General features: G+C 47.1%; 2 protein-coding genes across 4 annotated transcripts; one reads left to right on the forward strand and one right to left on the reverse strand.

Annotated features, from left to right (window-relative positions):
* The first annotated feature begins 39 nt into the window (after positions 1–39).
* Positions 40–6,100, forward strand: SNRPD1 (small nuclear ribonucleoprotein D1 polypeptide). The gene is made up of 4 exons (XM_052794750.1): positions 40–221; positions 666–742; positions 3,265–3,456; positions 5,917–6,100. The coding sequence occupies exons 1-4, from the start codon at positions 208–210 to the stop codon at positions 5,991–5,993; spliced, it is 360 nt and encodes a 119-aa protein (XP_052650710.1). The 5' UTR covers positions 40–207; the 3' UTR covers positions 5,994–6,100.
* A 377-nt stretch (positions 6,101–6,477) lies between these two features.
* On the reverse strand, positions 6,478–25,110 carry SLC6A20 (solute carrier family 6 member 20). Of its 3 annotated transcripts, XM_052794704.1 has the most exons (12): positions 24,531–25,110; positions 23,956–24,410; positions 15,963–16,103; positions 15,270–15,361; positions 14,426–14,653; positions 13,032–13,142; positions 12,402–12,643; positions 11,327–11,489; positions 10,636–10,840; positions 9,698–9,857; positions 8,485–8,650; positions 6,478–7,524 (listed from the first exon to the last, which is right to left on the reverse strand). In XM_052794704.1, exons 3-12 carry the CDS (start codon positions 16,075–16,077, stop codon positions 7,375–7,377), a joined length of 1,632 nt encoding a protein of 543 aa, XP_052650664.1. In that variant the 5' UTR covers positions 16,078–16,103; positions 23,956–24,410; positions 24,531–25,110; the 3' UTR covers positions 6,478–7,374. The 3 variants fall into 3 exon arrangements, with proteins under 3 accessions (XP_052650664.1, XP_052650654.1, XP_052650645.1); XM_052794694.1 differs by having other exon boundaries at positions 23,956–25,110; XM_052794685.1 differs by lacking the exons at positions 23,956–24,410; positions 24,531–25,110 and adding an exon at positions 20,015–21,216.
* Positions 25,111–26,031: the final 921 nt, after the last annotated feature.

The raw sequence follows: 26,031 nt of genomic DNA on the forward strand, positions 1-26,031 counted from the left end.
CCCGCGCACGCGCGGCCGCTGGCCCCGCCCCTTCCGCCCACTGACGGCGGTCGGCGGCGGCCGCTTCCTGGCGCCAGAGCCGGCGCGGCCTGCTTCGGGGAGGCCTCCGCACCGCCCGCGCCGCCGGCCCTTCCCGCCGAGGGGCTCTCCTCTCCCCGCGGGCCGGCCGCCGCTCCCTGCCGAAGGCCGCCCGGCCCCAGCGCCGCCATGAAGCTCGTCAGGTGAGCGGATGGAGGCGGATTGCCGGCGGCGGGGAGGGAGCCCGCGCGCCCCGCGGCCCTTGGGGGGGCGGCGGCGGCAGCAGGGAGGCCGGCGCCGGTTGCTCGGCATCCCGCCCTTTGCTCGGCTAGAAGGGCCCTCCCGAGGCGTTAACGAGTCTTAAAACGTCTCTTCTTTCGTACAGCAACGAGGGGTTCGCCGGGAGGTGGGGCGCGGGGTTCGGCGGTGTCAGCCGCGTCTGCCGGCGTCGGCGGGACGCGGAGGTCCGTCGGGTTCGGTGCCCGGCCCCCTTCGTGTCGCGCTCCGCTGAACGCCTTTAGCAGACCCCGCGGGCGCGGGGAAGGCTCGGGAGCCGGGAGTGCGTGGTGCCTGGGGCTTTCTGGAAGAGGCTGTGCAACGCGTACGGCTCTGCGTGGGAGTGAGCGGTCTTTGTTGTTAATTCCCAGGTTTCTCATGAAGCTGAGCCACGAGACCGTGACCATCGAGCTGAAGAACGGGACGCAGGTGCACGGAACCATCACAGGTACGGCCGGCAGAGTACTGCCTGTTGTTACCTTGCTGCTCACAGCGGGCAGCCGTGGTTCGGACTGAGCTTTTTTTGTTCCGTACTCCCTCTTGCGGGGAGCTTCTCTGTAGGATGGGGAGATGTTCCTTTTTAATTCACGTCTTTACAGGCAAGCGGGAGGTGTGTTCGTTACAGAAGAGGCTGGTAGTTGGCAGAAGCTGCTTGGGGACAGAGTGCAGAGCGGTGACCAGCCAGCTTTCCGTAGGCAACCACGGGAATACTTGGAAATTTCAGTCGGTCACGGATAATCTTTGACATAGCAGTGGGCGAGTTCGCCTGTGCACTGTTGATATATTTTGTAGTAGGCTTTCTGTTTATAGGGTGCTGCTGGGAGGCAGTAAATTCAGTGTAGTCCTGGGAGCTGCTGAGCCTGACTGCAGGCTTTGCTTACAAACAGGCTTGGGGGTGAAGGAAGTAAACCCTTCCGAACCATTGGCAAAGCTGGTGTAAGCGTGGTGTCCTCTTAGAATTTTAGCAGCATGATAATGGTGGTGAGGTAGCTTTACTACTGTGTCAAACTGGTAGTGGATATACAGCTAACTTTTTGTAGGGTGTTGAAGTACATCTGACTTTCATTTGTGCAATAAGCAATAAAGACCTTACGGCTGAATCGCCAGAAGAGGGGCTTCTTTTTTTAATGGTAGCACAGATAAATGGCAGATGTTAAGTGCTGGTACAGTCTTAAATTGGTTAAATTTTGTGTGTAGGCAATTTTAATTTAAAAAATGAGTTATTTCTGTTGAGCATGGTTTTGCTCTGATGACGGTGAACTCATATGGAAATGAATCTTTGCATATATTTGCATTGATTCCTGAAACGGGTTTGAAAAGACATAGCTTGATGGGGAACACAGGGCCGAAAGGAATCCTGGTGTTGAGAATCTGGTCCCCGGCTGTTGCCAAAGGTCTGTCATACAAGTTTGTGGGTGCTTACTGTCTGGTGGGTGCTTGGTTGTATCACTGAACTGAAAGTTGTAGCAATAGCCTTTATGGTTCGTTATATGGTCCTCATATGTACTGAAAAACATGCAGGCTGTTTTGTTTGCTTTACTAGTATCAGTGAGGGATGTTGTTCTGAGAACATTCATGTTAGCATTACTTTAGAGACAATCAGGTATGTAGGTAGGGCACATTGTATTTAAGGAAGCAAACCCTCACAGTTAAGTAATGAACGTGCTTGATCTCCTTTCCTTCACTCACCACAGGCTGCTTTTAGAAGTTTTTCTGCCCAGACGCTGTTAAAAAAATAAAATTCAAACTTGGCAGAGTTGTATTCCAGAGGATTGCTTAGGTGCTTTTTTGGCCAGTAGCAATCTGCTGAGATTTGGCAAAGCTCAAAACGGGCATTATTTTGCAGCCAGATCCATCAGCTTTGATTATATCTGACTGCACCACCCTGGTACCTGATTGCAGCATGCTCTGTTGAACCCAGCTAGGTAGGAAGAAAACAAACTGCTTGTCTCCTGACCTCGGTGCTCTCGCAGGGTTAATTGTTGGGCAAAGTCTCTCTCCGTTTCTGCTAAAAATCTGTAAAAACTTTGAACGCAATCCATATTTCTAAAATGACAATCTTCCCTTTGCGCTGGTGCGTGAACTGTACAATCTCCTCTTCCCCTTGGTGCGTCGGCCGGCCAGAGCAGGCTTGCTGGAGGGGCAGGTTTCATGCAATGCACACCTTACACAAACTGAGGGGGCAGTTCAGGTGGAACGCAGGTACACAGCTGTGTAAAATCTAGGGGTAAAGGGAGAGGACAGGGAGATACATGGAATAAGCACAGCACAATGGTTGTTCTGGTTCTGGCCTGCCCCTCTGGGTCATTTACCTTGGTAAGATAGCTTACGGTTTGTCTTTCTGTGATACATGCATCCAACTGAGACTTTTTTCCAGTTTCGGATTACACACATAGCACAGCATACTGGGCACGGTACTGATTCCGTACAGCCCTTGCATACTGGCTGTTCACAGAATTTGTAACCACAATGATTGTTCCCTACAGTGGTGTATTTCATGTACTTTCATGGAAGATATCACACTAGTATTAGACATACTTTATCAGAAAATAAATGCTGCTTTGGCAGTTGGATTTTTCTAAGGCTTACAGAAAGAGGAAATAATCAAGTTCTTTTTCCTTCTCAAAGGTAGGTTTTGCTTCTTTTTAAAGGAGTAAAAAGACTAGTATTAGGCTTCTGTAATAAGTGGCAGTTTATTTGTTGTTCAAAGGAATTAACTGTTTACAAAATTGTTGTTGCCAGGACCTAGATAAAGATCTCTACCGATGAGGTGTTAAAGGCAGCAATTGATAAATTATAGCGAGCGTAATTTAAGAGAGAAAAAGCCATGTTGTTTCCTTCAGTTAGAGGCTGAATTAATGAGTGGCAGAAGCCAGTGTTAATGAACAAGACATGTGCACACTTAAAAATAGCCAACAAGGGATGGTCTTACAGGCTTTCATCCCTGAAATGAGACTTGTGTTGTTTCAGGAGTGGATGTCAGTATGAACACGCATCTTAAAGCTGTGAAAATGACACTGAAGAACAGAGAACCTGTGCAGCTGGAGACGCTGAGTATTCGAGGGAATAACATCCGATACTTCATTCTGCCGGACAGTTTGCCTCTGGATACTTTGCTAGTGGATGTTGAACCAAAAGTCAAATCCAAGAAGAGAGAAGCAGGTCAGTTGCTGCTTTCCTGGTTTGTGTTTGTTCTGCCTTTGTATGCACTTTAGTACTGTGAATCTGAAGGCATCTGGTTTGAGTGTCTTAATACCTGTATTTGGCAGCTAGTTCTCTCATCTTTGAGGGTTTGATACTGAACTGGCTAAGTCTGCCTTGCCCCACCTTCTTGGCATCTGCAGAGCTTGCTTTCATGTGAAATTATGTGTGTGGCTTTTCACACATCTGTTTTTAAAAATGTAAATGTTTTGAAGCTTGAATAAATTTTAACCTATCACAGGCTCAGAGTTGACACCAAAGAGATTTACGTTTCCTCTTCTCCAAATGTCTGCTTTGTTTCCCCGGTTTGTATGGGGGACTTCACATAGCCTAATAAGAAAGTACAGAACAGCCTCTTGAACAGTGCTGAATGCTTAAGTGAAATATCGCTTGGTAGTGGATACAAATAATCCGTCGGAGAACTGAATTTGAGAGATTTGAGGAGCTGAGGAAGTCTGGGCTGTGTTCCGATGAGCAGCTCTGTAGCTTTGGCTCCCAGTAGTGTTCCACTGGGTGCTCTTCCTGGAACTTTTTTTTCAAAAGGCTGTTGTACAAAAACCCTTTCCCTAGAAGCCTAATGGTATAGAGAGCAATTTCAGTTTTCATCCACACTATTACAGATTAATATCCAGTAAACCCCAGAAAATCTGTAGCTTGTCTTCAGGCAGTATATATTTTGCCATCTGTGTATTTTTAGAATAGTAAGTGAAAGCTAATTGTGCTCTAAAATAATGTCATACCATTTCTCCTGTAATTAGCATTTAAGTAAGTATTTGGATCTGTGGTCTTTGATCCATGCATATGTTATGAATTGGTGTGCTTACCTTTACTGAAATGGTATAAGGAACCCTCAGGTGTGTGCATCACGAAGTGCAGGTGCGGCTGCTGTCTTTACAGAGAATAAGGATAAAGCTCCTGGAAAGTGTTTTGCTCCTCTCATGTCCCTTAAAAATAATCTGACCACATGGAGAAATGAGTGTGGTTGGACTACTTTTTTTCTGAACCTCATGGTGTGATGTGAACAACAACATCACTATTTAACTTTGAAGACAGAAGAGGAGCTGTGATAGCGCTGTTTACCTCGGTTTAATACTGCTTGCATCTTCCGCGTACTGAAGCACTCTTGTGCTGTGCTTTGCCTTAATCTGTAAACACCCTTTGGGCTTCAACAGCATCTAACACGTGGTCTGTCCTTGGCAAGTGAAATTGTCTGTGGAACGCAGGATGCTGGTGCCGAGAGATGTAGGGGGCACGTGTGCCTTGGGCCCAAGTGTGCTGGCACTTAGTGAACACGACTGTCTACTGATGCGAGTAGATGCTGTAATCTTTTAGTCAGGTGTTGATGCTTGGGTGTATTTTACAGAGTCGGTCTATTACCAGCAAAAGAAATGGTGCCTTGCTTCTCACAAACTTCTGTGCCTCTGCTCTTCCTGTCTTTACTGCATTTCTAACCTAGGCACCATCAGCTGGAACAGAGTAATTGTTACAGCCTGCTGCGTGAGTGGGGATGCTGGTGTGTGTCTCTTACCCAGCCACCCGCTTCCCCAGAATTTTAAGTATCTTTTTGAGCCCTACATTGACAGACTTGTTTGAAATTAACCAGTAATTTCAAAAGTTCGTAGGGTGGCCTTGCAACCTGATGGGACAGGTTGTGTTTCTTTAGGAAAAAGGGGTGAACTGACATGTTATCACCGTATGGATCATATGACCTCCAGCAGTTGCTTGCAGCCTCAATTATTCTGTGATTCTCTCTGCCCTTTACTGTTAAATAGCAGCATTTAAAAGTAGGAGCACACGGCCAAGACTTTGCCCTAGGAATCACATCCAAAATTGGCAGAGGCGTCATTGAAAACAGTAGGAGCCGTTTGGTGGTGGGATCCTTTCAAAATGCTGCCCTTTCACATGGTGCCTGAGAAAGGCTGAGCTTGGGAATCTCACAGTGTGTTAAAACTCGCATTTCCCTTCAGCAGAGTACTTTATAAAACACAGTGCAAGCTGTGGCAAAAAACCCCATCTCTTCTCCACTGTAATGAACAGTAACAAAATACTCTTGTCTTGCATTTGCTTTTTCTGATGTCTGAAAAACTAGATTTTATAAAAAAAAAAAAAAAAAGAGGAGGAATCATAGTTGTCTGTCAGACTTATCCTAGCATTTGGGAGCAGCCAACTGTTACTTCCCCTCATTTTCTGCAGTGAAGCAAAAGACAGATGGTAGCCTGTGGAAGTTGCATACTGAAAAACCTAATACAAAAGATGAAAATGTTGTCTGAAACTTACTGCGCATTAACAGCCTTAATATCTGACTTGATGTCTTGTCACAGGGAAGCAGTGTGTTGTTTATGCTTGATACAGAATGTTTTAATGAAAATGAAAGTATTCCTGGGTCTCATTTGATTTATCCTTTTTGTTTCATCTGCCAAGTTGCTGGAAGAGGCCGTGGCAGAGGCCGTGGCAGAGGCCGAGGCCGTGGAAGAGGAAGAGGGGGCCCGAGACGATAACTTCTCACCACGTAACCGTTATCAAATTCTGGGCAATTTTGGATATTTTTTTGTACAGGTCTTGTTTATGGTATCCATTTTTAATAAACTGAAATGTGAAAAAGTAATCTTTCCTTTGTTAGTTAAGTCTGGGGAGGGAGGCATGTCCGGTTTCTAGAGCCTGTTGCAGACTAAGCATGTCTTGTTGGTGTTGGTTGTGTGTGTCAAGATTTCACCCACCCCTGAAGGCTGTACAGTTGCCTCTTGCTTTTTGCCCTAGAGAGAGAGACTTGTGCTGGTGTGCTTTAACAATGTTTGCTTGAAATTAATCCCTCTTATGAGGCACTTGCCATCTTCTGATGGTTACATAGTTAAGACACTGTATTAAGAACCCGCATCCTGTGAGTGTGTCTCTTATGTTGTTCTTCAGAGTGACCTCTTTAATGTTCATAGATATAATTTTACTGTTTTTTTACTAAGCTTACAATTTAAACATGTTGTTTTCTTTATAAAATGCTCACATAGGGAAGTTAACCAGTTCTGTGGAACTGCTGGGTTATTGCTACACCTTGTGATTAAAGTATACCTGGATATGAACTTTGTCAGAGCTAATGATATGGCATACTTTTGTTTGGGTGGGGCTTGTAAAGCGTTTTATCACAGATTTCTTCTGGTGTACTTGAAGCACATCCCTAGAAAATACAAAGTACAGCACAGTGCACAATTACATGCTGGAATTGGAAGTTTACTTCTTCTGGAGGTGAGAGAACTTCTGCAGCTCATATATATGTGTGTGTGTGTGTGTATAGATAAATATATATAAACAAACTGCTTTGCTGGACACACGTATGAAAGAAGCAGTGTTGGCCACATTGATCTCAAATACCATCCTACTGACTTTTCCCTTGTAGGAATGAGACTATCACATTTGTATTGGAAGACTTTGACAGTTTCATCTGTTGATGAAATACAGATGTCATTTCAAATAACATGCATGCTTTAAGCGTGGCTTTCTTGAATGGCAAGGGTGTTTGCCGGTACTTTGGTGCAGGAACATGCTTAGTTGGTTGCTCATGTTTCCACATAGGCAGTGCTACAACAGAGTGGAAAAGAATTACCTAATGTTGTGTAATGGGTTGATATGCACTAGCTAGCATTTTGTGAGCTGCTCTTCTGGTTTTCCCTCTCTTACAGAGGCCATTTTAAAGCTTCATCTTGTTAGAGAAGAGCTTTTTTTTCCAAACCATCGTGGAACCTCCTAAGAGCACTTTTTGGTCAATATAGCATCCACAATTCTCAACTCTATAAATAGCTGCTACAAATAATGGGTTGCTGCTGTCTTCCAGAAGTGCCCGGTCACTGACGGTGGGGGTAAGGTCTTCCCAAATCCAGCTGTTGGCGTTCACGCAACAGTTGAAACCCTTTCCCTCTTCAGTCTCTTCCTTATAAAAGTTACTAGTGCTCCCAGGGGTATGCACATGGTGGATGCCGCCACCAGCAGCCCAATCACGGCTAGGGCGTAGCTTGGGTAATCCTTTGTCACCAGCTGCCCCTGCAAGGGAGAGAAGCAACGTTGGAGCTGTGGGATCGGTGGTTTTCAGGGTCCTGGAGCCAGGTCTGGAGCAAAGCCGTGCATGTGTATCTAAGCAGGACAGCGGAGAAGCATGTGCAGGTTGTAGCAGCCCATGACTGTCCTCGGTGCTTTTCTTTGTCCAACCATACACGCTTAAAATTGACAACAAGAACAGAGCTGCTGACGAAAATAGTGGGGAAAACTTCTGCAAGCTTTGGTAAAGAGCAGATTTTGGCTTGATTTGTGTTTCTTAATGAGATGGCTCAGCCCTGACCTCTGTCAGGTCTCTGTGTTCCTCTCCTGGAGCCTGTGGGCTCATGCTGACACCTAGTCAACAGGGCAGGCCTACCGCGGGTCCTAAATCAGCAATAACATGAAAACAGTGTGCATAATTTGTTTCTGTGTGCTAGGAACATTTCTACAAAAGGTTATGAAACCAGTGGTTACTTATCCAGTAGTAATTCCTCTGTGATAAATACGCAGTTCAGTATTCGTACAAAAGTGTTTTGGCCATGAAGAAAAACGTATATGGAAATTAGTGACGACTATATTCCAGCAGCAGCTCAGTTCTGTTAAAATACCACTAATTTTGTTCAAAATGCCATACTTTGAAAGTAATTTTTCTGTTTAAAGTGTATTTTTTAAGATGATATTTGGGTCTTCAACATGAATACGATTTTACTGTTTGAAGGGGTCAATTAAGAATCGTAGAGGGAAATGAGTCCATTTTACAGAACCATTGCATTGTTGTCACTCGGTCAAGTTCTCCCCATTTTACCTTACCAGGGATGGCCCCGGCCCCGGCCCCAGCTCCAGCTGCAAGCTTTCAGAAGGCAGTTTTGTGGAACAGTGTAGTTAGGAAGGCAGGCTGTGTCCTTGCGGGAATTAAGGAAAGTTAAAAATAAATTAAAAAAAAACAACAAACCAAAACTATTTTACCTGTGTGGCATCCCACGCTTGGTATTGTAGCGTTCCTGTGAGGATATAGTCAGTGAGGTAAAATATAAATAGGCTTATAATTAGCAAAGGACTAGCAAAAGCCCACATAATTTTCCAGTAGCAGTTTGGCTTGCGTCCAATCATGGTGTAAAGATCTTTCTCAAATCTGTGTTTAAAAACAAAACCACATATTTTTGAGAACAGCTGCATACGTTCAATCGATACCTTGATCTGAGTTACTTCAAAACCACCTACAGAATTAATATGTAAAATAGGAAAGGGGAGTACAGTTGGCCAGAAGAGTAATGAGCAGAGGGGTCTTGTCTGAAGAACTGGATCATACAGTAAGGCTGAAATCAAATAAAAAGGATAGCAGGGCTTCCGAGAGGATCCCAAACTGCAGAGCAGTAGCTAGAAACAGGTGGAGCAGGAAAAGCCCCAACCAAATTCTGCCTAAGTTCTAAGTCTGTTCAGACTGTTATTGGTGTAAGCTGGCAGGGAAAAGCAATGACACTTAACTGCTGTGGAGAAAACACTGCTTGTTTTTGTGTAGTTGAGTTGTTCTCAGCACTGTTACGTGACTCTCTTTGAGGAAGTACTGATGCTGGGGATGGTACCTAAAATCACACAGGAAACCTGGATCTGTCTCAAAGGCTTTAAACTCATCAAGGACGTAATACCAGCATAGGTGCCTGTACACTTACTGTGCAGCAAATAGACAAAAGACAGAAAATACTAAAGCTTTTTCCTTTAGCTGCCCTGAGCACAAACACCTCTGCTGTTTAAAACCTTTCCTGATGCTGATTCTTGCTTTTACCCACAAGGGATGACTTGGGAGACTGGCGATGCACAAGGTGACCATCTTTGAAACCAGACTTACTGGCACTGTTGTGCTTGCACTGAATTGCTATGAAAGGAGGAGCAGAGTTTCAGCAGAAGGTACTTTTGAGACCAAAGCCAAGAAGAGCAGGGAGCAGTGTGTACAGCTCATTAATACTCCCTGGCCTGCAGAGAAGGTGTCAGCCCAGCCTGGCCCCCGCACAGCCCTGAACCTGAGGCCCTGGAGGAGGCTGCAGGGCAGGGGACACACCCATCGCCTTGCTGGTACCATAGCATAGGAGAAAAATTTAGCCCAAGGTAGTATTTTTATTCTTGGCCAGCGGTCACTTCCCCAGCTATCCCACGGTGAAGAAAGGAGGGTTCAAGCTTTTACCTTCTTATCCCATAGATATAACACACAGCAATGGTTTCTACCAGCACGATGAGCAGCAGTGAGAGGGTGGCTGCGTAGTCATTGAATATGTCAAACCAATAATTTCCGGCCTCCATGGTGAAGATTAGGCTGATCACACAGTTAACGAAACACACAACACCTGCATGGATAAAACAGGGACCCTGCTGTTACGCCTGGAAATCTAATTGCATGGGGGAAATGTCATACTTCTTGTGACTAAAAAGCTGGTGGGATTTCTACTGATTTCTGCAGGGGAGCAGCTTTTTCAGAGGAGGAAGGTAATTTTTCTTTTTCCTTTGGAAAAGACCTGTCTCTGTGTGTGTGTGACTATGCTGGTGTATCTTTAAACTGCTGCTCCTTAGATGTGCACAGTCACAGCACATCATCCCAGCAGGGTCAAGACAACCAAGTCTTGGCTAGAGCCTTGTCCTGTGTGTGTGCAGCATCTGCTGTTACTGCTGGGCATCCAGCTAAAACAGATTTTAAGGTGGGACAAACGATTTCTGTGCCCAAATGGGAGTGCGTATCACTTTTGGCCAAAGACCGAGGTGGTTCACAGTTGGGATACTAGTGATGTGACAGAAGAGCCACTCGCTGCAGGTGTCTTGACATTTGTCCTGGCCCTTTGAGTTTCACTGGGCAGTAGACACCAGTCTGAAGGAGCTGGGGTGTGTTGGGAAGCCTGCAAATACACAGCCATGATTGCTCTAGTGCTTTGAGAGCTCCCGAGGGAAAACTGCTGTACAGGCTGGGCAGGATTTCCCAAGGGCAGGCAAACCCTTCCACCAGCATATTTGATATTCCCCTGCTCCACCTGAGGTCAAAAGAGGGACCTCCACAGCTGTGGGGCACCAAAGCTTTTGCGCACACGCGTGCTCTCAGTGTGTGGCCTACACTGCGACATGGCGGGCGCTTACCTGAGATCACCTCCTTGGGGAAGCGGGTGGCGATGACCCTGCTGTCAGTCAGCGGCGTGAGGATAGCGGCAGTGTTTCCCAGCATGCTGCCGATGCCCAGCATCAGCAGCATGACGAAGTAGAGGACAGAGTACAGCTGGGGCACCTCCATGTTTTTGATCGCTTCAGAATAGACTATAAATGCTAGTCCTGTCCCCTGGACAGCCTGCCAGCAAGAAGCGGGGAAGAAGTGAGTTGGGGGCAGCACCTCAGCCCAATAAAGGACATAAGAACAGGGATATGGGAGACTGACCCTGCGCCATGACAAAATACACCCGCGGTGGTTTTGCACAGCAGAGGCAGATGAGATCTTCGCCAGTTTATTCATACTGCATGGAAACTGGCATAGCGCTGCTCATAGCAAAAACATTCGCCCCAAACCTTTGCAACCTGCCCTGTCCCGCAGCTGGAGCCCACAGTCCTGCTGCATTGCCACCCAGCTCAGTTGTGAATGACCCAAGTGAGCCCTTTGCCAGGCTAAGCTAGTGCCCTCTGCCCCATCCTGAGGTGTAGAAATGAGCCCCACCACAGCCCCTGGCCAGGCAGCTCCTGGGGCTGCGGATGTGCCCATGTGGGGCTGAGGGGCTGCCCGGGCTCAGTGGGAGGAAAGGAGAGAGTGAAGCCCAGGTGCCAGCACAAAGCAGCGACTCACCGTATCTAGTTCAGCTTCCAAGCTGCAGTTTTTAAGCTGTGGCGATAATTGGGCATATTCCTGTGGGTGGGTGGCCATGAGGTAGTCTTTCATCTCGTTGAGGTTGTCTGCTGTTAAAGAGCCTTCCTCCAGGTCGAAAGCATTCAGCAGCAGCAGGATCACCCTGCGAAAGATTACGGGAATTTAATGGCTTTCAAGCCACGGTATAAAATTGAGGCTGGCTTTACGCCTTGTCCCCTTCCCCATCACCCCCCACCACCACGCAGGGATGCTCTGCCAGCCCCAGGGCTCTGGTCTCCCCAGGTGGGAGCTGCAGCACGTCCAGCACGGTGTTGGGACATGGGCAACCTTGCGCTCATCTCTGCTTTGGAGGGAGCAGCTCCTGCGCCCACACTGCTGCTCCCAGGCAGGTATTTTGGGTGCCGGCCAGTGCCGGCTGGCATCTCTTCCCCTTTGCCCTCCGGTCTCACGTCCACACCCCACCAATTTAACGAGCCTTTTGGCAACGAGCAGGGACTAGCAGCTCTGATTTCCTCTCTGATCAGCAGATAGATTGAAAGCTGTAAAAAAATATGAGTAAAAGTGTAACTACCACAGGCCCTGTGCCAGGAAGTGCATGTGAGTTTGCTGCCCTGGGGCACGATCCTGCAGGCTGCTGGGCACCTCCAGACCATCGCCGCTGAGGAGGCTTAGCTTTTGGCACAGGGCTTAGCCTTAAAGGGGGGGATCTGAGCATTGCTGCATTTTATTAATCAGCCCCCACCCCCACTCCCCTGAAGCATGTGCCAGGACCAGGGCACAGGGGAAAGCGCCGCTGTGACTTGCCCAGGCAAACGCATCCTCTCGACCTGGCCCATGCCTGGAAGTGGCACCCAGGTGTCAAAAAGCAAGCCCGCCCTGACCTTTCATCTCAGCCTTCATCGCTTTAAATAGCACCATTAGCTTTATTAGAGCAGTATCAGATCTGATCTCGGGGCAACCCTGGCAGCACTGCATGCTGTTATTTATTTACCTCCCCTCTTACCTTCCCCAGAAAGGCTTGCGGTGAATAACAAGTGAAATACCAGGCTCTTACTTGTTTATACATCTTTCGTAGTTAAACGTCGCCTTGAAGCCATAGATGGAGAAAGTTACAATGCTGGCAAATATGGATGTGGTGCTGTTGATCAACGAGACGATGATGGCGTGCCTCTCGCAGTTGTTGGTGGGCTCATTGTAGCTGGCAAATGCAATGAGGCTCCCGAAGCCTAGGCCCAGCGAGAAGAAGATCTGCGTGGCTGCACTGATCCATGTCTTAGGGTTCGACAGCTGCTCCAGCTGCAAAAACCAGATGGGGAGAGCGGGAGCATGAAGCTGCAGACAGATGCCCGGTGCAGCCTGCAGGGATGGGGATGGGGACAGGCCCCTTCATGCACCCATTTTAGCTCAGGGGTGTTTTCTGGGCAGGGTTAGTGCTCAGTCTGAAAGTAGTATGCTACAGGTTACGTTAATGGGCAGGTCTTTTTCTGCAAGAGAAAGCAAGCAGCTTATGGGCACTGTGGCAGAACAGCCTCCAGCCACTCCCAGCTGCAGTTTCCAACAGCCTGACCTAAGCTACTGCTGCAAAAATTCAATATAAGGAAAAGGAGCATCACCACCTTTTAAAAACCTACATGTTTGGTAACTAATAACATTTCATGAAAAATTCAGTATGATTTTTCTGTACCTTTGGTGTGAACATGTAGACAAGCCCGTTCACAGCTCCATGAAGTGTTAATCCTCTGATGAGGTATATGATGAGAACACAGTATGGCAAAGAGGCTGTTACATAGACAACCTGGGGGAAGGAGGGGGAAATACCTTGGTCTAAAGAATACATAAGACAGAGCTAATCTACTATGGTCAGTCCAACTTACTTTACATAGTTTCCACTACTGTGTTTGTTACCTTGTATTAATCTTCAAAGAAATATTTTCAGATAAATCTAACTTTAGATCTGGGGGTTTGGGAGACAAGTTTTTGTAAATAATGAAGACCTGTGCTTCTGTTCTCAGGGTCTTCTCTTTGGAAAAATAAGAACAAAATCTAAAATATTTGCAGTGTTTACAAACTCAGTTCTGCAGCATATAGTGGAGTGACACCAGTTTGCAACTATCTACACAAACTCATTAGGCAAAGGTTATCCATCATCTAGAGGAAGGCCTCATAAAAGGTGAAAAATCAAACTATTTTAATTCAGATAGGAAAAAGACTTTAACTTAATGTAACCCAGATGGATGATGGGGAGAACTAAGTCTTTCAGTTGTCTTCCATGAGCTTCTGATCAAACCCCTGAATTTGAATCTAACTGTTCAATCTCCACATTGGAAAAAGCCACTTGCAGAAAAAAAAAAAAAAAAAAGGGAGAATCCGATCACCTTCTCTTTGCTGGCATGTACCCCAGTAGCTCACCCAGAAACTTAGATAACCCGCTGCTGTTCTGGCACAAGGGATGCAGTGGAAGCCCCCCCGTGCCCTCCCCAACAAGACCCTGCCTTCATGATGCTGTTTCAGTGCTCCTTGGCTATTTATTTCTTTTTTGCCCCCAAAGCCAGCTGCAGCAAATTTAAGAGGTTATTCTTAGTTTACAGTCTCTTGGCTTTCTGCGTTCGGCTAAGACGATTTGGGGATTACAGCCCTCAGCTTACTTCTTAGTGCAGGCTCAGCCAGGACACTGTTTTTTTCCCCCTTGCCCATAACTTCTGCTGTGAATAAAAAGTGAGCAAAATGCCCAGTAGGCGTCTTTTTTTTTCTTGCAAAGACGGAGGAATAGATGTCTCCTGACACGGCTCTGCTGTGGCAGACAGCTTTCCACAGGGCCAGCACCCTGGTGGCTGGTTTTGCAGCAGAGGTGGCTGCAGTTAAAGGACTTTTCTGGACTTTTTTTTTTTAATATTGCTCAGTGTTTTGGTTGAGCCTTCTTCAGCTGCAACTTAACAGGGTGGCAGAGGCAGCAGGGCTGGCTGCTCCAGGGGAAATGCCATAAGCCCAAGTAACAGCAGCCACAGCCGCTGCCTTCTGGCACTCATTTATTCTCCCCAGGCACTGCCCGGGCTCAGTGGGGCTGCCCCCACCTCTCACCTTGCCGGTGGACTCAGTGCCACGGAGGATGCAGAGGTAGACCACCAGCCAGGCCAGTGTCAGGCAGAGTGCCTGCTCCCACTGCACGTTCCCACTGGCCTCCAGCGACGGAGAGATGTTCAGGGTCTGCCGGTACCAGAAGTACTGGGTGGACGACGCCTTCTCACACTCCTCCTCATAGCCAGTGCGGTTGCTGTTCAGGGGGCAGGTGGCCCATGGCAAGGGGTCCTGGGAGGGAGGGACATGGGGAGAGTGCCTGCTGTCAGCACGGTGGGGAGAGCCAGGGTGCCAGTGGGGGACGGGAGGGATGAAGGCATGGAGGGTGGCTTTCTGCCCGGGGCTTGCTTGTCTCCACATTGTGCTGCTGGGGGCTGGGGATGACCTTCTCCCCTGGGGATGATCTCTTCTGACCCTCTCCCCCCTGGGGATGACCTTCTCCCCAAGGACTGATGGTTTCTGACCCTCTCACCTGGGAATGACCCTCTCTGATCCTCTCCCCCAGGGCCAACCCTCTCCCCTGCCTTCAGACAGACCCATCCCAGGGTGCAGGACACCATGGCTGCCAAGGCATATGCAAGCAAGGCATCATGGGCCTGGCCCCAACCTGTGTTTCGTGGTGAGGAGAAGACACCGCAATGCCCCAGGGAGCCCCCGGAGGGGGACACCACTGCCTCATTTTTCCTCCCAGAAAAGTGCTTGGAGGGTTTCTGGAGCTTTTGCCCGCCCCACCCCCTGACCCCAGCTGACAATGGTGCCATCATGCAACATCCAGCACCAATACAACGCCACTGCAACCCTCCGCAGCCACAGCGGGGCTGAGCTGTGCCGCCAGGCACCCACACACCTGGAAGGAGTGGAAGAGGTACCAGAAGGCCCAGGCATTTATCACATTGTAGTACATGGAGAGGAAGAAGGAGACAACGACACTGGCAACACCTGCGGGCATGGAGGGAGGCACTCGGTCAGTGGCAAAACCCCTGGGGAGGGGCACTGTGGTCAGCACAGGGCATGCACCCACCACTGCAGCTGCCTCCTCCTCCCATCAGGGTTAAAAATAAAATGTGTAAGCAAATTAACAACAGTTTGGGTTACCAGGGTAATTTAATAACATAACAACATAGCCAAGAGTGGACATTGGTAAATGGTAGGCAGCAATGGTAGGAAATTAAGGCATTGTTTTATCACTCCATGTTGAGCTTATTGGGAAGATGCTCTTGGGGTCAAAGCCCAGTGCAGGCAGCCCCAGGGGCTGGGTTTAGTGCTGGCCTTCACACCATGATTTTGGCAGTCTTCCTGAGGGCAGGGGGACTCACACTGAGTCCAGGGGCCCAGCACAGTGAGCTGGGGTCTGGCCCCAATGCCCCTCAAGGGACGGGGTGAATGCATGCCATGAGGTGTCTGGATAAGTGCTTTGCTCAGCCTGGTGAGACTCAGTAAAACCCCAGCTCCTGTCTGGTTTCTTCTCTGGAAGACAAAGCTCTCCATTCAAAAATTACCTGTGATCCCCAGACACTTAAAAATAAAGATGAGAACATACCGACGCCGCAGAGGTAGGGGCTTATTATTTTCCAGGCACCGATGCTGCCCCGACGCATGCGCTGCCCCACAGCCAGCTCCAAGTAGAGTAGCGGCATTCCCTCAGCTATCAGCATGATAAAATATGGGATCAAAAAGCCACCTGCAAGAAAAACCCGACAGACAGCCTTCAGCAGATCAGCAGCATAATAAACATCATGTTGCCCTATTTGTGGTCAAATCGCCCCATCAGTGTCCCAGGAGCTGGCAGGGGCTGGGTCCTCTCCGGGCATCTTGTGTATTGAGGGCATGGCCCAACCCTGAAGGACATTTCACAGGGTTTCAGGAGGTGTCCGAGGTGCCAGTGGGTGCCAGGCGCCTGGGCCCGGGGAATTTTCCGCAGGCACTTGGCAGAGCTGGGATTTCTGCTGTTAAACTGTGCTGGTCACCACCCTGGCATGGCAGGGCTGCTCAGGTGTTTTGCGGGCGGTTTGAGCAATGTTCGGGGCCAGGGCTGTTAAAGGGTAACTAACCCCCAGCCAAACCTTGTAAAAGATAATGAGAGAAGGAGGACGAGGGAAAGAGTTACTTAATGTGTGGCGTTCAGCGGCAGAGCCAAAGTGCTCAATGAAAAAGCAACGTCTGTGTTGAATAGAGAGTTTTGAGTAATATATTGAAGTCTGGCCTGGCTTAAAAAAAAAAACAAAAAACCAAAACAACAACCCAAAAGCTTCCCAAAACTCCCATGCAAAGCACCAGCAAAGGGGTGAAGGCTTTTGCCCCAGGGTCCCACCTGCGGGAGCGGACCCTGGGAAGGAGGCATACAGCCTCCTCCCACCACACATCTGCTCATCCCTGCTTCCCCGCATGGAGAGCCACAGGAATGGGCAGGTTGGCAGTGAGGGAGGGGAAGGACCTTCCCACCTGGCAACCAGGATGCACTTTGGCTTAAATTTCTGCTGGGGAAAAAAAAAAAAAAAATCCTTGTCCTCGACTTGGGGCTCACTTCAGAAAGAGCTGCTGACTGAGTCAAAACCTGGATTTTTGTGAAGGCTTTCCTGCTTCCCTTTTTACAGCAAGCCAAAAATATTTACGTAAATATCTCTCATTTAGGATTTAATCTGTGGCATTAACATTCCTTGCAATGGGCTCTGTGCAGCACCATGGAGGAATGAACTCTGGGGAGTGACTGAGGCAAAGAACTGGAAATAAACACCGAGCAATAATCCGGTTTAATCTGGGAATTAATTTCCCACCTCCTGGCTTTCTTGTTATTAACAACCCCTTTGTTAGTCTGTTAGATAACTTCCTATGCCGCAAGGGAGCTGTTGGAGGTTTAAGAGCTCCCACAGCTGCTCTGTCCCGGCAGGGTGCGAGCTGCCCCAGCAGCCACCGAGGGGAGTTTTGCCACATAAGATGGGGGGAAATCAGCATTAGGCCCTTTGCAAAGGCTTTTTCACCCTCCCAGCACATTGCCACATGCTTGGCGTTGGCTTTGCCACCTTGCAAGGAGGAAGAGTGCCTTCAGGCTTGTTCTTCACCCCAATGTCCCCCTGCAGCTGGGGGTGCCGGGGCTGAGCCCCTTGCCCCCTGCTCTGCACCCTGTTTGCACGCAGATCTTGCTCCCAACACTACTTTCCCTACAGGGTTGAACCAAACTGGCTCATCTAAGTGACTCAGGGCAGCCATATGAACCAGCTCCTTATCCGCCATGAACCAGCACAGCTACACTGACCTCCCTGCTCATTTACACCCAGCGTTTCTCCCTACGGTGCCAACTGCCTGCAAAAACCAGCTCCCACGCCAGACCCCTGCAGTTGGCACAACATGTGGAGTGTGCCGTGGGTCTGGTCGAGGCACTGGGCTTGGCCAGCGACACCCTCGCCTCTGCTCAGCATCCCGCCTGGTGCCCAGGGGCTTCCTCACTCAGGGCCAAGCACTGCTGAGCACGCACCCTGCTGTAAACCCACCCCAGTGTCACTTCAGCCCGGCCCAGCCTGCTTACGGGGAGACTTAACTGCACCTACGAGGTCTGAACCCCCACCTCTGCTCAGGTCCAGCTCTCTGGAGGAGAGCAAGGAGAAAGAGACAATGTGCTGATGAACAGAAAGACAGGAGGTTGTAAAGTCTGCAAATATCCTGTTTACGAGTATCATCAGCAATAAAGGCCCTATTGCTCTGCTGGGCAGGACAGGGACTGGCTCTGTGCTTTTCTACAAGGAAGATGCCAAACAAGCAGTTGCTGGCATCCCCCCCCTAAGCTCAGTGTCTGGCATATCCAGCTTTTAAATTCCTGAAACAGTGTTTTGTCTGCATGGGTTTTGCAGACCCCTGGAAAGCCACCGAATCCTTTTTAAGAGGGCAGCGAAAAACAATTAAGAAAAGCAAAGCCTGCTGTCAGGATTTTTAGTTTCACGGTAGGGACAGCTGCCTCTCCCCTGGGAAATTTAACCAGGGAGGATAAAAATAGTGGAGAAACTATTCTTATAAAAAACATGCTTTTCAGAAAATATTTGGGTCCGTTTAATCTTTTTTTTTTTTCAGGTTAATCAAGTGTTCCAGTTTTGGTTGCATTTCATAGAATTTTCACCATCTACTACACTACTGATGGCTGATAGGCTAAACCACGCAAAGCCCCCCCCAGTGTCTGAGTTTTGCTGCCTTTAGGATGTCTGCCAGGATAGGCTGCTAGTGAACTAATCACATGCAGTTTAACTGCATACAGAAACACTTGGCATTTTAAGCTTTGTGCTAGAGTTCACTGTCAGACATGAAGTCTTTACCCTCAAAAGCATCTGTGTAGAGGAATACACCCAGAATTGCAGCACGTCTGCTACCTGAACCGTCTAAGAAAGCTTCAGCCACTGCAGCATCTAGCCTCTACTGTAACTTCACCCACTGTATTACCTGGATTTTTCTGACCTGATCCCAGAGAGCAGCTCTGATGCAGTCCCAGCGCTGAGCTGGCTTTTCAAAAACCAGCATGAACCAACTCCTACCACCACATGTGTATTTAGAAGTAAGCTACAAGCCAACAAAACAAGCACGAAACAAGCAAAAAGCACTCAAACACCTCAGTGTGTTTCTTCCTGAAAGGAAGAAAAGGTGGAAGCAGACCAGAAGCAAATGAAGCAGATGCTCGTGTCACTTACTTAATGCCCAAGTGAGATGAGTCCAACACTATGACAATGGATGCAGTGCGAGAAGCAGTATAATACTGGCATGTCTTATAAAGACAGGATCTTTTTAAGGATTATTCAAAACATGGTCATTAACCAGTGGTAGCTGTATACTAGAAGAGATTATTAGTGTTTGGTTTTAATTAATCTAATTAGCTGACTTTTGATTTCTAAGGAAGAACATCTGTGGCTGCTATACAATACCGACATCACCTTTCTTCACTTTGGACCTTGGAGAAGGATAAACTTTCAAAGAGCTTTTTTCTGGAGCCCAAACCAATTCATTCCCTGTTTTCAAAGCTTCCCGGGAGGCTTTAGCTGCGGAACTCCTGTCGATTAAGGAGTTTCAGCCAACTTCAAGGCAGATTTGCAGCAAGTTATCACCTCCTAAAGTAAGGCTTTGTATAAAAGACAACACATTAATGACAGCAACTTGAAAGGATACAGCTGATCCTTAAATTAAATCAGCGTAAGCATCTCCCCTTCTCAGTATGTTCTAAGTCCCCATATGTGAACCTACAAGGAACTGAACTAGTTTCTGATGCCTTCAGAGTGGTTCAACGGGGCAAGAAAGTAATAAATTAACACCACGTGGACCTACATCTCTCACTCTACCTCCATCCTTTAAGAAAACATGGGCCTTCCCACTCTTTCATTGCACTTCTAGGAAATGAGTGCCACTATATTGGGGCAGCTGTCAGGTAAAAGCCTTATACTAAAGAATATGTAAAATAAAGCAGCAATAGAAGAGATTGCACACCAACAAAAAGCCTGACCTCCTACTCTGCCCTGGACCTTGCTGGGTGGACAGGGTGTAGCATGGACAACATACTGTTGGATTTAAAGCTTGCTATACTCCTCCTCGAGGGAAGCAAGAAACATAAACCACACTTACCTCCTCCGTACATCTGACATAAGTATGGAAACCTCCACACATTTCCCAGCCCTACGGCATAGGAAATGCAGGCAAAAACAAACTGCAGAGGATTGTCCCATAGCGGCCGGGATTTCTCCATTGTTTGCTTGCAGGCAGAAGTTTCAGCACAGCCTTCCTGCCTTCACTCCTTCAGGTACTCTGCCAGCCCTGCCTCAGACTCCACGCCAGCCCGGCTTGGAGGGGAGGGAAAGGCGGAGAAGCTATGCTTGCCAATTCCTATCAAGCTTTTTAATTACTAATCTTATTAACAGGCACATACTGAAGTAGGAATGCTGGTAAATAGATTATAGACACAGACAGAACTATAAAATTGGTACTTTGGGTGAATAGCTGCTTGGGTTTTGACTGGCATTTCTGGGAAGGATGTGAGCACAGGGATTTTTATCGGCTCACATGCTGACTTGACACTGGGAGGAAATAACACTGGGGCTGCAGTTTGGTTTTGGAAATGGGACACTCCTTCCCCACAGGGCTCTCTTCCCTAGGAGTGGCATTCATGTGCGTGAGGCACCAGCTTGGATTTGATAACATAGGGAAGGGGTTCCCACACCATTAGGACTGGGCTTAGTGACTGTCAGAGCTGCCTTTTATTCCCAGTGTCCCTTGCCCTAAACAGGTCCTCAGACATCCCATCACTCACTTGTGCGCTGGTGCTCACCCCAACCAGCCCAGCACACTCCCCAGTTCCCAAAGTGGCCTTGAAACAGTCCCTACCAGCCATGCAGGTGCCCAGCCTGCTGCAGCCTCGAGTACAACACTCGAGATTGACCCTCCAGGAATACTACCCTCCCTCTACATGGTCTGCATGCGTATGAGAGCCTGAAAGAGCCCAGTCTCTTTTCACTTACCTTCATGCTCAAACTAACTCCACTGCTGCAGATGAACTTTCTTGAGGGGTTGCTGTTTTAAAATACTTTCAAGCAGCAGGGACCAAATATATACGAAGGCCACTGGGAGACGGTGTCTGTGGCCCACTGTGGAGGCAGAAGGACCTAGGAGGCCTTTGGGTCGTCTGAACGCACACTGAGATGCCAGGTCTCAACATGAACCCTGGGACCTTGGGCCCCTGCCAAGGTACACTTTGAGCTCAACCACTTCAGACAGGTCTCCCAGTGAAGGAGGCTGCCGGTAGCGTCTGTAGCAATAAAAAGGGACTGAACAAGCCAAGGACTCAGCCTCCTTCCTCTGTCTAAATGTGTTTTTTTTTCAGGCCAGGACTGAGCACCTTTTAGGTCCATTTTACGAGTAAGACTCACTCAGCTGCTGTCAGTCTCCTCCAGTGCCAGGAACTTGTTCCCTGCCAGTGCTGTGTGTGCTGCTCCAGCATCCCATCAGGCACTGGCAGAGCCGAGGCATCCAGCTGTGGGTGCAGGTGAGAACCCCTACCACGGGGCCTTTGGACATCAACCCAAACTGCAGAGCATATTGTGCAGCATTGCTGAGACCAGGAGAACCAGTCTGGTGGACTTGCTGACCAGCCACCTGTAGTAGCAAAGTCACAAAGCAGGACACTGCTTTTTTGCGTGCTAGAAAAGGTGACTGCAAGAGGTTTATGCATCTCCCATGAGTGAATCCATTCTTCACAGCACGTTTTTGTGCTGCTAGAAATGGAGGTTGTCACTGGAAAACATCAGGGTTTGCCAAACCCTTCCAGAATAGTTTTGAGGGAGCTTGTGGCTCTTCTGCGACATCCTTGCAGTTCTTGTCTTGCCTGCAGAATTGCAACATGCCAGCTAGCCCTGGAAATATGTCTCATGGGTAAACCTGAATTCTGCTGGAAGGAAAAATCCAAGGTAAATTTAGATCCATAAGCTATTAAACTGAAGGACGTACACTGAGAAGCTACAGCTATGTTAGCTGTCCCGCATCACAAAAACTTTTGCAAATTATTAAAAAGTTAAACGTCCATCACTGCCAGTGGGATTTATTACAAATGATGCTTATAAATAACTTACAGCATTTAATAAGTCACAGACAGGACAGCCTAAAAAAAAAAACCAGCACATCACTAGCACTTGGGATGCTTCCGTATGAATAGATTACTGCTACTGATGAGCATAATCAAGTTAAACATTTCCTTGGCTCTGTACCTCCTCCCCATTACATTTCAAACTAGTTTACTAATGGACTGGGGAGACTGCAGGCAGAGAGGTGTAGTGTCCTCAGCTCGGGTCAGGCCAGATCAGGAAGTTCAGATGCAATGAAATGAATCCTTGCCTCTCTCACAAATGTCAGTCTCATAAGCAGCTTGGATCACAAACTACTACGAGGGATTTTTATGCTCATAGGCAGCCAGCAAAAAGTGCCTGTCATCCAGTGGCTCCTTGAGAGACAGGCTTAAATATATTTGAAGGTATTTAAACAGGTAACACTCAGGAATTCTGGCTGTGGGACTTTCCATATACACCTCAGATGATAGATAATCAATATGCTATTTCTGATGCTATTCAAGATTTTATCATCTCCTTTGAACTTCCTTCATTTGGGCTGGGGGAAGACCTGGGCTTTATCTTCAGGGACAAAGATAAGCCTCTAATAGACACATGGCAAGAACTTTTGATCATTTCACTGCTCATGTTAAAGGAAGATTAGAAAGAATTTTTTCCCCCAGTACCTAACAAATTTGAGAGTGTGAGGTTTGGGGGAGTGGGTGAGAAGGGCAGGGGTTCACTTCCACAGCAGGCCAGGGACTGATGGGACAGCATGAGAACTGCCCTATGTATGTAAACCTAATCAGAAGCTGGTAAACAAAGCAGAGAATCCCATTTCTCACTGAAGCAAAATTGGAAGTACTTAGGTGAAGGTACCAACTAAAAATCCTGGGTTTGTGTCTCTTGATGCCAGTACAGTAAGAAGCCAAACGCCTCTGCCAGCTACTTAAAATCAGACAAAAAGGGAGCCTGGGGTCCTAGCAACAGGTTGGGGACCATGATTTGAGGGTGTGAGAGAAGCTTAACAGTTCTATTGGCAAAAGAGATGGGAGGAAGGAATAATAAGCAGCAGTGGAAGAAGTCTGGTATAGACAAATCCTAGATAAGTCTACCAGGTAGCCTGGACTTTATTATGCTACACCCAACATGTACAACCCCTAAATTTAAAAAGAAACCCTCTGGGCTTTCCTTGATGAGCCAGACATGTGGGAGAGGGACAAAATGTCAGCAGGGACTAGCTCTGGTGTTTAGTATCTGCCATTCCTGGAGACACCCACTTCCAAATGGAAACATGCTGGCTGTTAGCATATTAGATGATCACCAAAGGGAAGTGATGGAAGAGTCTTCACAGCTTCTGCAAATCTTTAGTGATGCTATCAAGGGAAGCAGATATACAGCCAAGAGAGTAGCAGCTCCTACTTACAGTTTTTCTGTTTGTTTCTGTTCACAGTTGCTACTCTAAGCTACATGTTTCCTTACTTTAGGAGAAAGAAAGAACCCAGCTGGATTTCCAGATCTTTGACAACTCATAGGCCATGACAACTGTTGGGTGACTGCTCTATGCGTTATTGGAGATATTACAGTTACTCCTGTAGTCAGTTAATTAGGATTGCAGTTATTCCTTCCAGCTCATCACTACTACTTGCTGCTTGGTGCCAAACTGTAGATGATGCCCTTAAGGTCTGTACCCTGAAGTCATATCCAGCCTCTTAAACACCCTTAAAACTGTTTTGCGTTACCTCAGCCTCCCAAGAAAACACGCCTGAGAAGAGTCCCTCTTTTTATTTTCCTTGCTTTTCTTTAGCACCACAGCTCTATCCATCTTCTGACTGTGTGGCTTTTTAGGGTATTCCCTGCATGAAGGTTCTGATTCATAGAACTGCACCCAATTCACCCAGACCTCAGAACTGGCCTGTGTAAAACAAAAGAGCCACAAACTGGCACCTCACTAAAATAAAATAAAGATACGTGGCCTATTCAGTCAGTTCTGCTTGCCCTCTGCCAGTTCATGCTTTCTCTCTGTCAAAGCCTGCCTGCAGTTTGGGGAGGTCTCTGGGCCGCTCTCTTATTCACCAGCAGTTGTCAGTCGTGAGCTGCCCTGTCAGCATCCTGCACCAACCACTCAGCATCACCATCACTTAAAACGGACACTCCAAGACACTACATTAACAGGTTCCTAAAAATAATAATGAAAAAATAATTAAAAAATAAAAGTCTATAGATATTAAGACTGCTGAAACAGAATGACATTTATCTACCCGCCTTTATTTGGAGAAGAGTTGACCCCAAATAGGCTGCCTAATGTTTCAGGATATGTCTGAGAGGAGATTCTGATAAGGAGGGCAGATCTAGGTGCCTTCAGGGAGAGTCTGTAGGCAGCCACAGCTGGGCAGGAATTCTGGGCCAACGCTTTCACTTGGACACTGTCAAAATTAACAGTCAGAGGGTAACTCCCGTGGGCACATTCTCTGCTCAATGCCAGTTAGAATCATTTACAATAATAATTAGGACAACAGTTCTTACCTGATCACATACAAACTCACCTTCAAATTACATTAAATTGTTTTTTAATATGTTTTAGAAGGCACATCCTCCTGGAACAGATCAAACTTTTTATGCTTAATCCATTCAGCCACATGACATCCCAAGACGATTCACGTTTGTTTCCTGAGGCAGTAAGAATCATTTCACTGTGGTCTGACAGTATTTGGTATCACGCAGAAGCCAAGAGCCATCCTTGATAATCCCAGAAGAAGGAAATCAAACTGAGGAATCATAAGAACTTTTTGGCTGGACTGAAATTTAAGTGCCTGGCAGATGAGTGTGGTTTTCCCAAAAGCAAGGTATGTGGGAACTGTCCAAATTGCAGCTGTCCTTACATCAGTCTGTCAGATGAAGAGGAGCGCTTGCAGTTTCAGTGTTAATACATATTAGCATTCACCTTAGGACATTTAAAAAAATGGCTATTATCTACAAGAGAAAAAACAGATTAAGGAGTACTTTATGAACAGTTAAAGAACATTGAGTAATGTACTGTCTCATTAAGATGGTAGCATGCAGCACTGCTGGCTCATTTATTAACAATCAACCTCTGAACTCAAGTCACAGTTAGAGCACAGGGTTGGTTGCTAGCTGTCAGAGTCAATACTAGTGAAGATGAGCTGCCTAGATTTCATTCCCAAAGAAAATATTCTTCAGTCTGCAAGCAAAAAAACCCCACCCAGCTTGAAAGAGATTTGATCCCTGCAGATCAGCCAGTTATAGAGAAATTTTCTTTTTAAACATTCCCTTCAGGCACAAGTAGGGAATTAACAGCTGAAGAGGAAGAAACGGATGGTGTCTATCTGAGCAGCATAATGAAATTCTGAAGAACAAAGGCTGGTAAAAGCAATTAGAATTTACACCTCAGGGAAAGAAGTGAAGTTTTAGAAACATCAGACACTGTCAGGGGAGGTTCAGATATCATCTCCATCTTCAAAATATTGTACCTATCTCAACAAAGAGAGAATCGCTACTGTATAATGCTCCAGGTCTTCTTTGACAGGTACCTCATCTTTGACAGATGATGTATTTTTCATCAAGAGCTCTACAAGACCTTTACTTAGCCACTGTGCAACACAAACCAATGAGAGCATCACACTGATCTCATACTCACTAAACTGGCAATCTGCAAATAAATCAAAGTCAGGGTTTCAATTTTGCACTGCACAGTCCTCTACAAGATTTGCCTTACTCATTTGAGAAGATAACAAGGTCTGTAACCATGCTTGCCTACAGCCAACTTATTTCATTGAGACCTATCCATATACTGAAGTTGACGGTGTACTTTCTAGTTGAGATGGTTTCTAAGCAGATAACAAAGGCCTATCACAGAGTCAAGATTCTAGCTAAGTCAACAGCCAAAGATTTATCAGAAAAGACCACCAGAAGTCATGAGATTCTCTGCCTTTCTTCACCCTTTACCTGCCATTTTAGAAATACTAAAAAGAGTTTTATTACAAAGAAAAACACAATATTCACCCAGGTAAGTACTCCTGTTGGTGT

Source organism: Harpia harpyja, chromosome 1 (assembly GCF_026419915.1).
Source record: "Harpia harpyja isolate bHarHar1 chromosome 1, bHarHar1 primary haplotype, whole genome shotgun sequence".
In the NCBI taxonomy this organism is placed as follows: Eukaryota; Metazoa; Chordata; class Aves; order Accipitriformes; family Accipitridae; genus Harpia; species Harpia harpyja.

What these genes read in the sequence shown, in the direction of transcription:
- SLC6A20 (XM_052794685.1), bottom strand. Translation starts at nt 20,135, where the DNA reads ATGGAGAAATCCCGGCCGCTATGGGACAATCCTCTGCAGTTTGTTTTT. An exon ending in ATGTCAGATGTACGGAGGAG is followed by an intron (nt 16,104 to 20,014) that starts GTAAGTGTGGTT and finishes TTTTTCTTGCAG; the next exon opens with GTGGCTTTTTGATCCCATAT. An exon ending in TACGAAAGATGTATAAACAA is followed by an intron (nt 11,490 to 12,401) that starts GTAAGAGCCTGG and finishes AATCTTTCGCAG; the next exon opens with GGTGATCCTGCTGCTGCTGA.
- SNRPD1 (XM_052794750.1), top strand. An exon ending in GGTGCACGGAACCATCACAG is followed by an intron (nt 743 to 3,264) that starts GTACGGCCGGCA and finishes GTGTTGTTTCAG; the next exon opens with GAGTGGATGTCAGTATGAAC. An exon ending in ATCCAAGAAGAGAGAAGCAG is followed by an intron (nt 3,457 to 5,916) that starts GTCAGTTGCTGC and finishes TCATCTGCCAAG; the next exon opens with TTGCTGGAAGAGGCCGTGGC.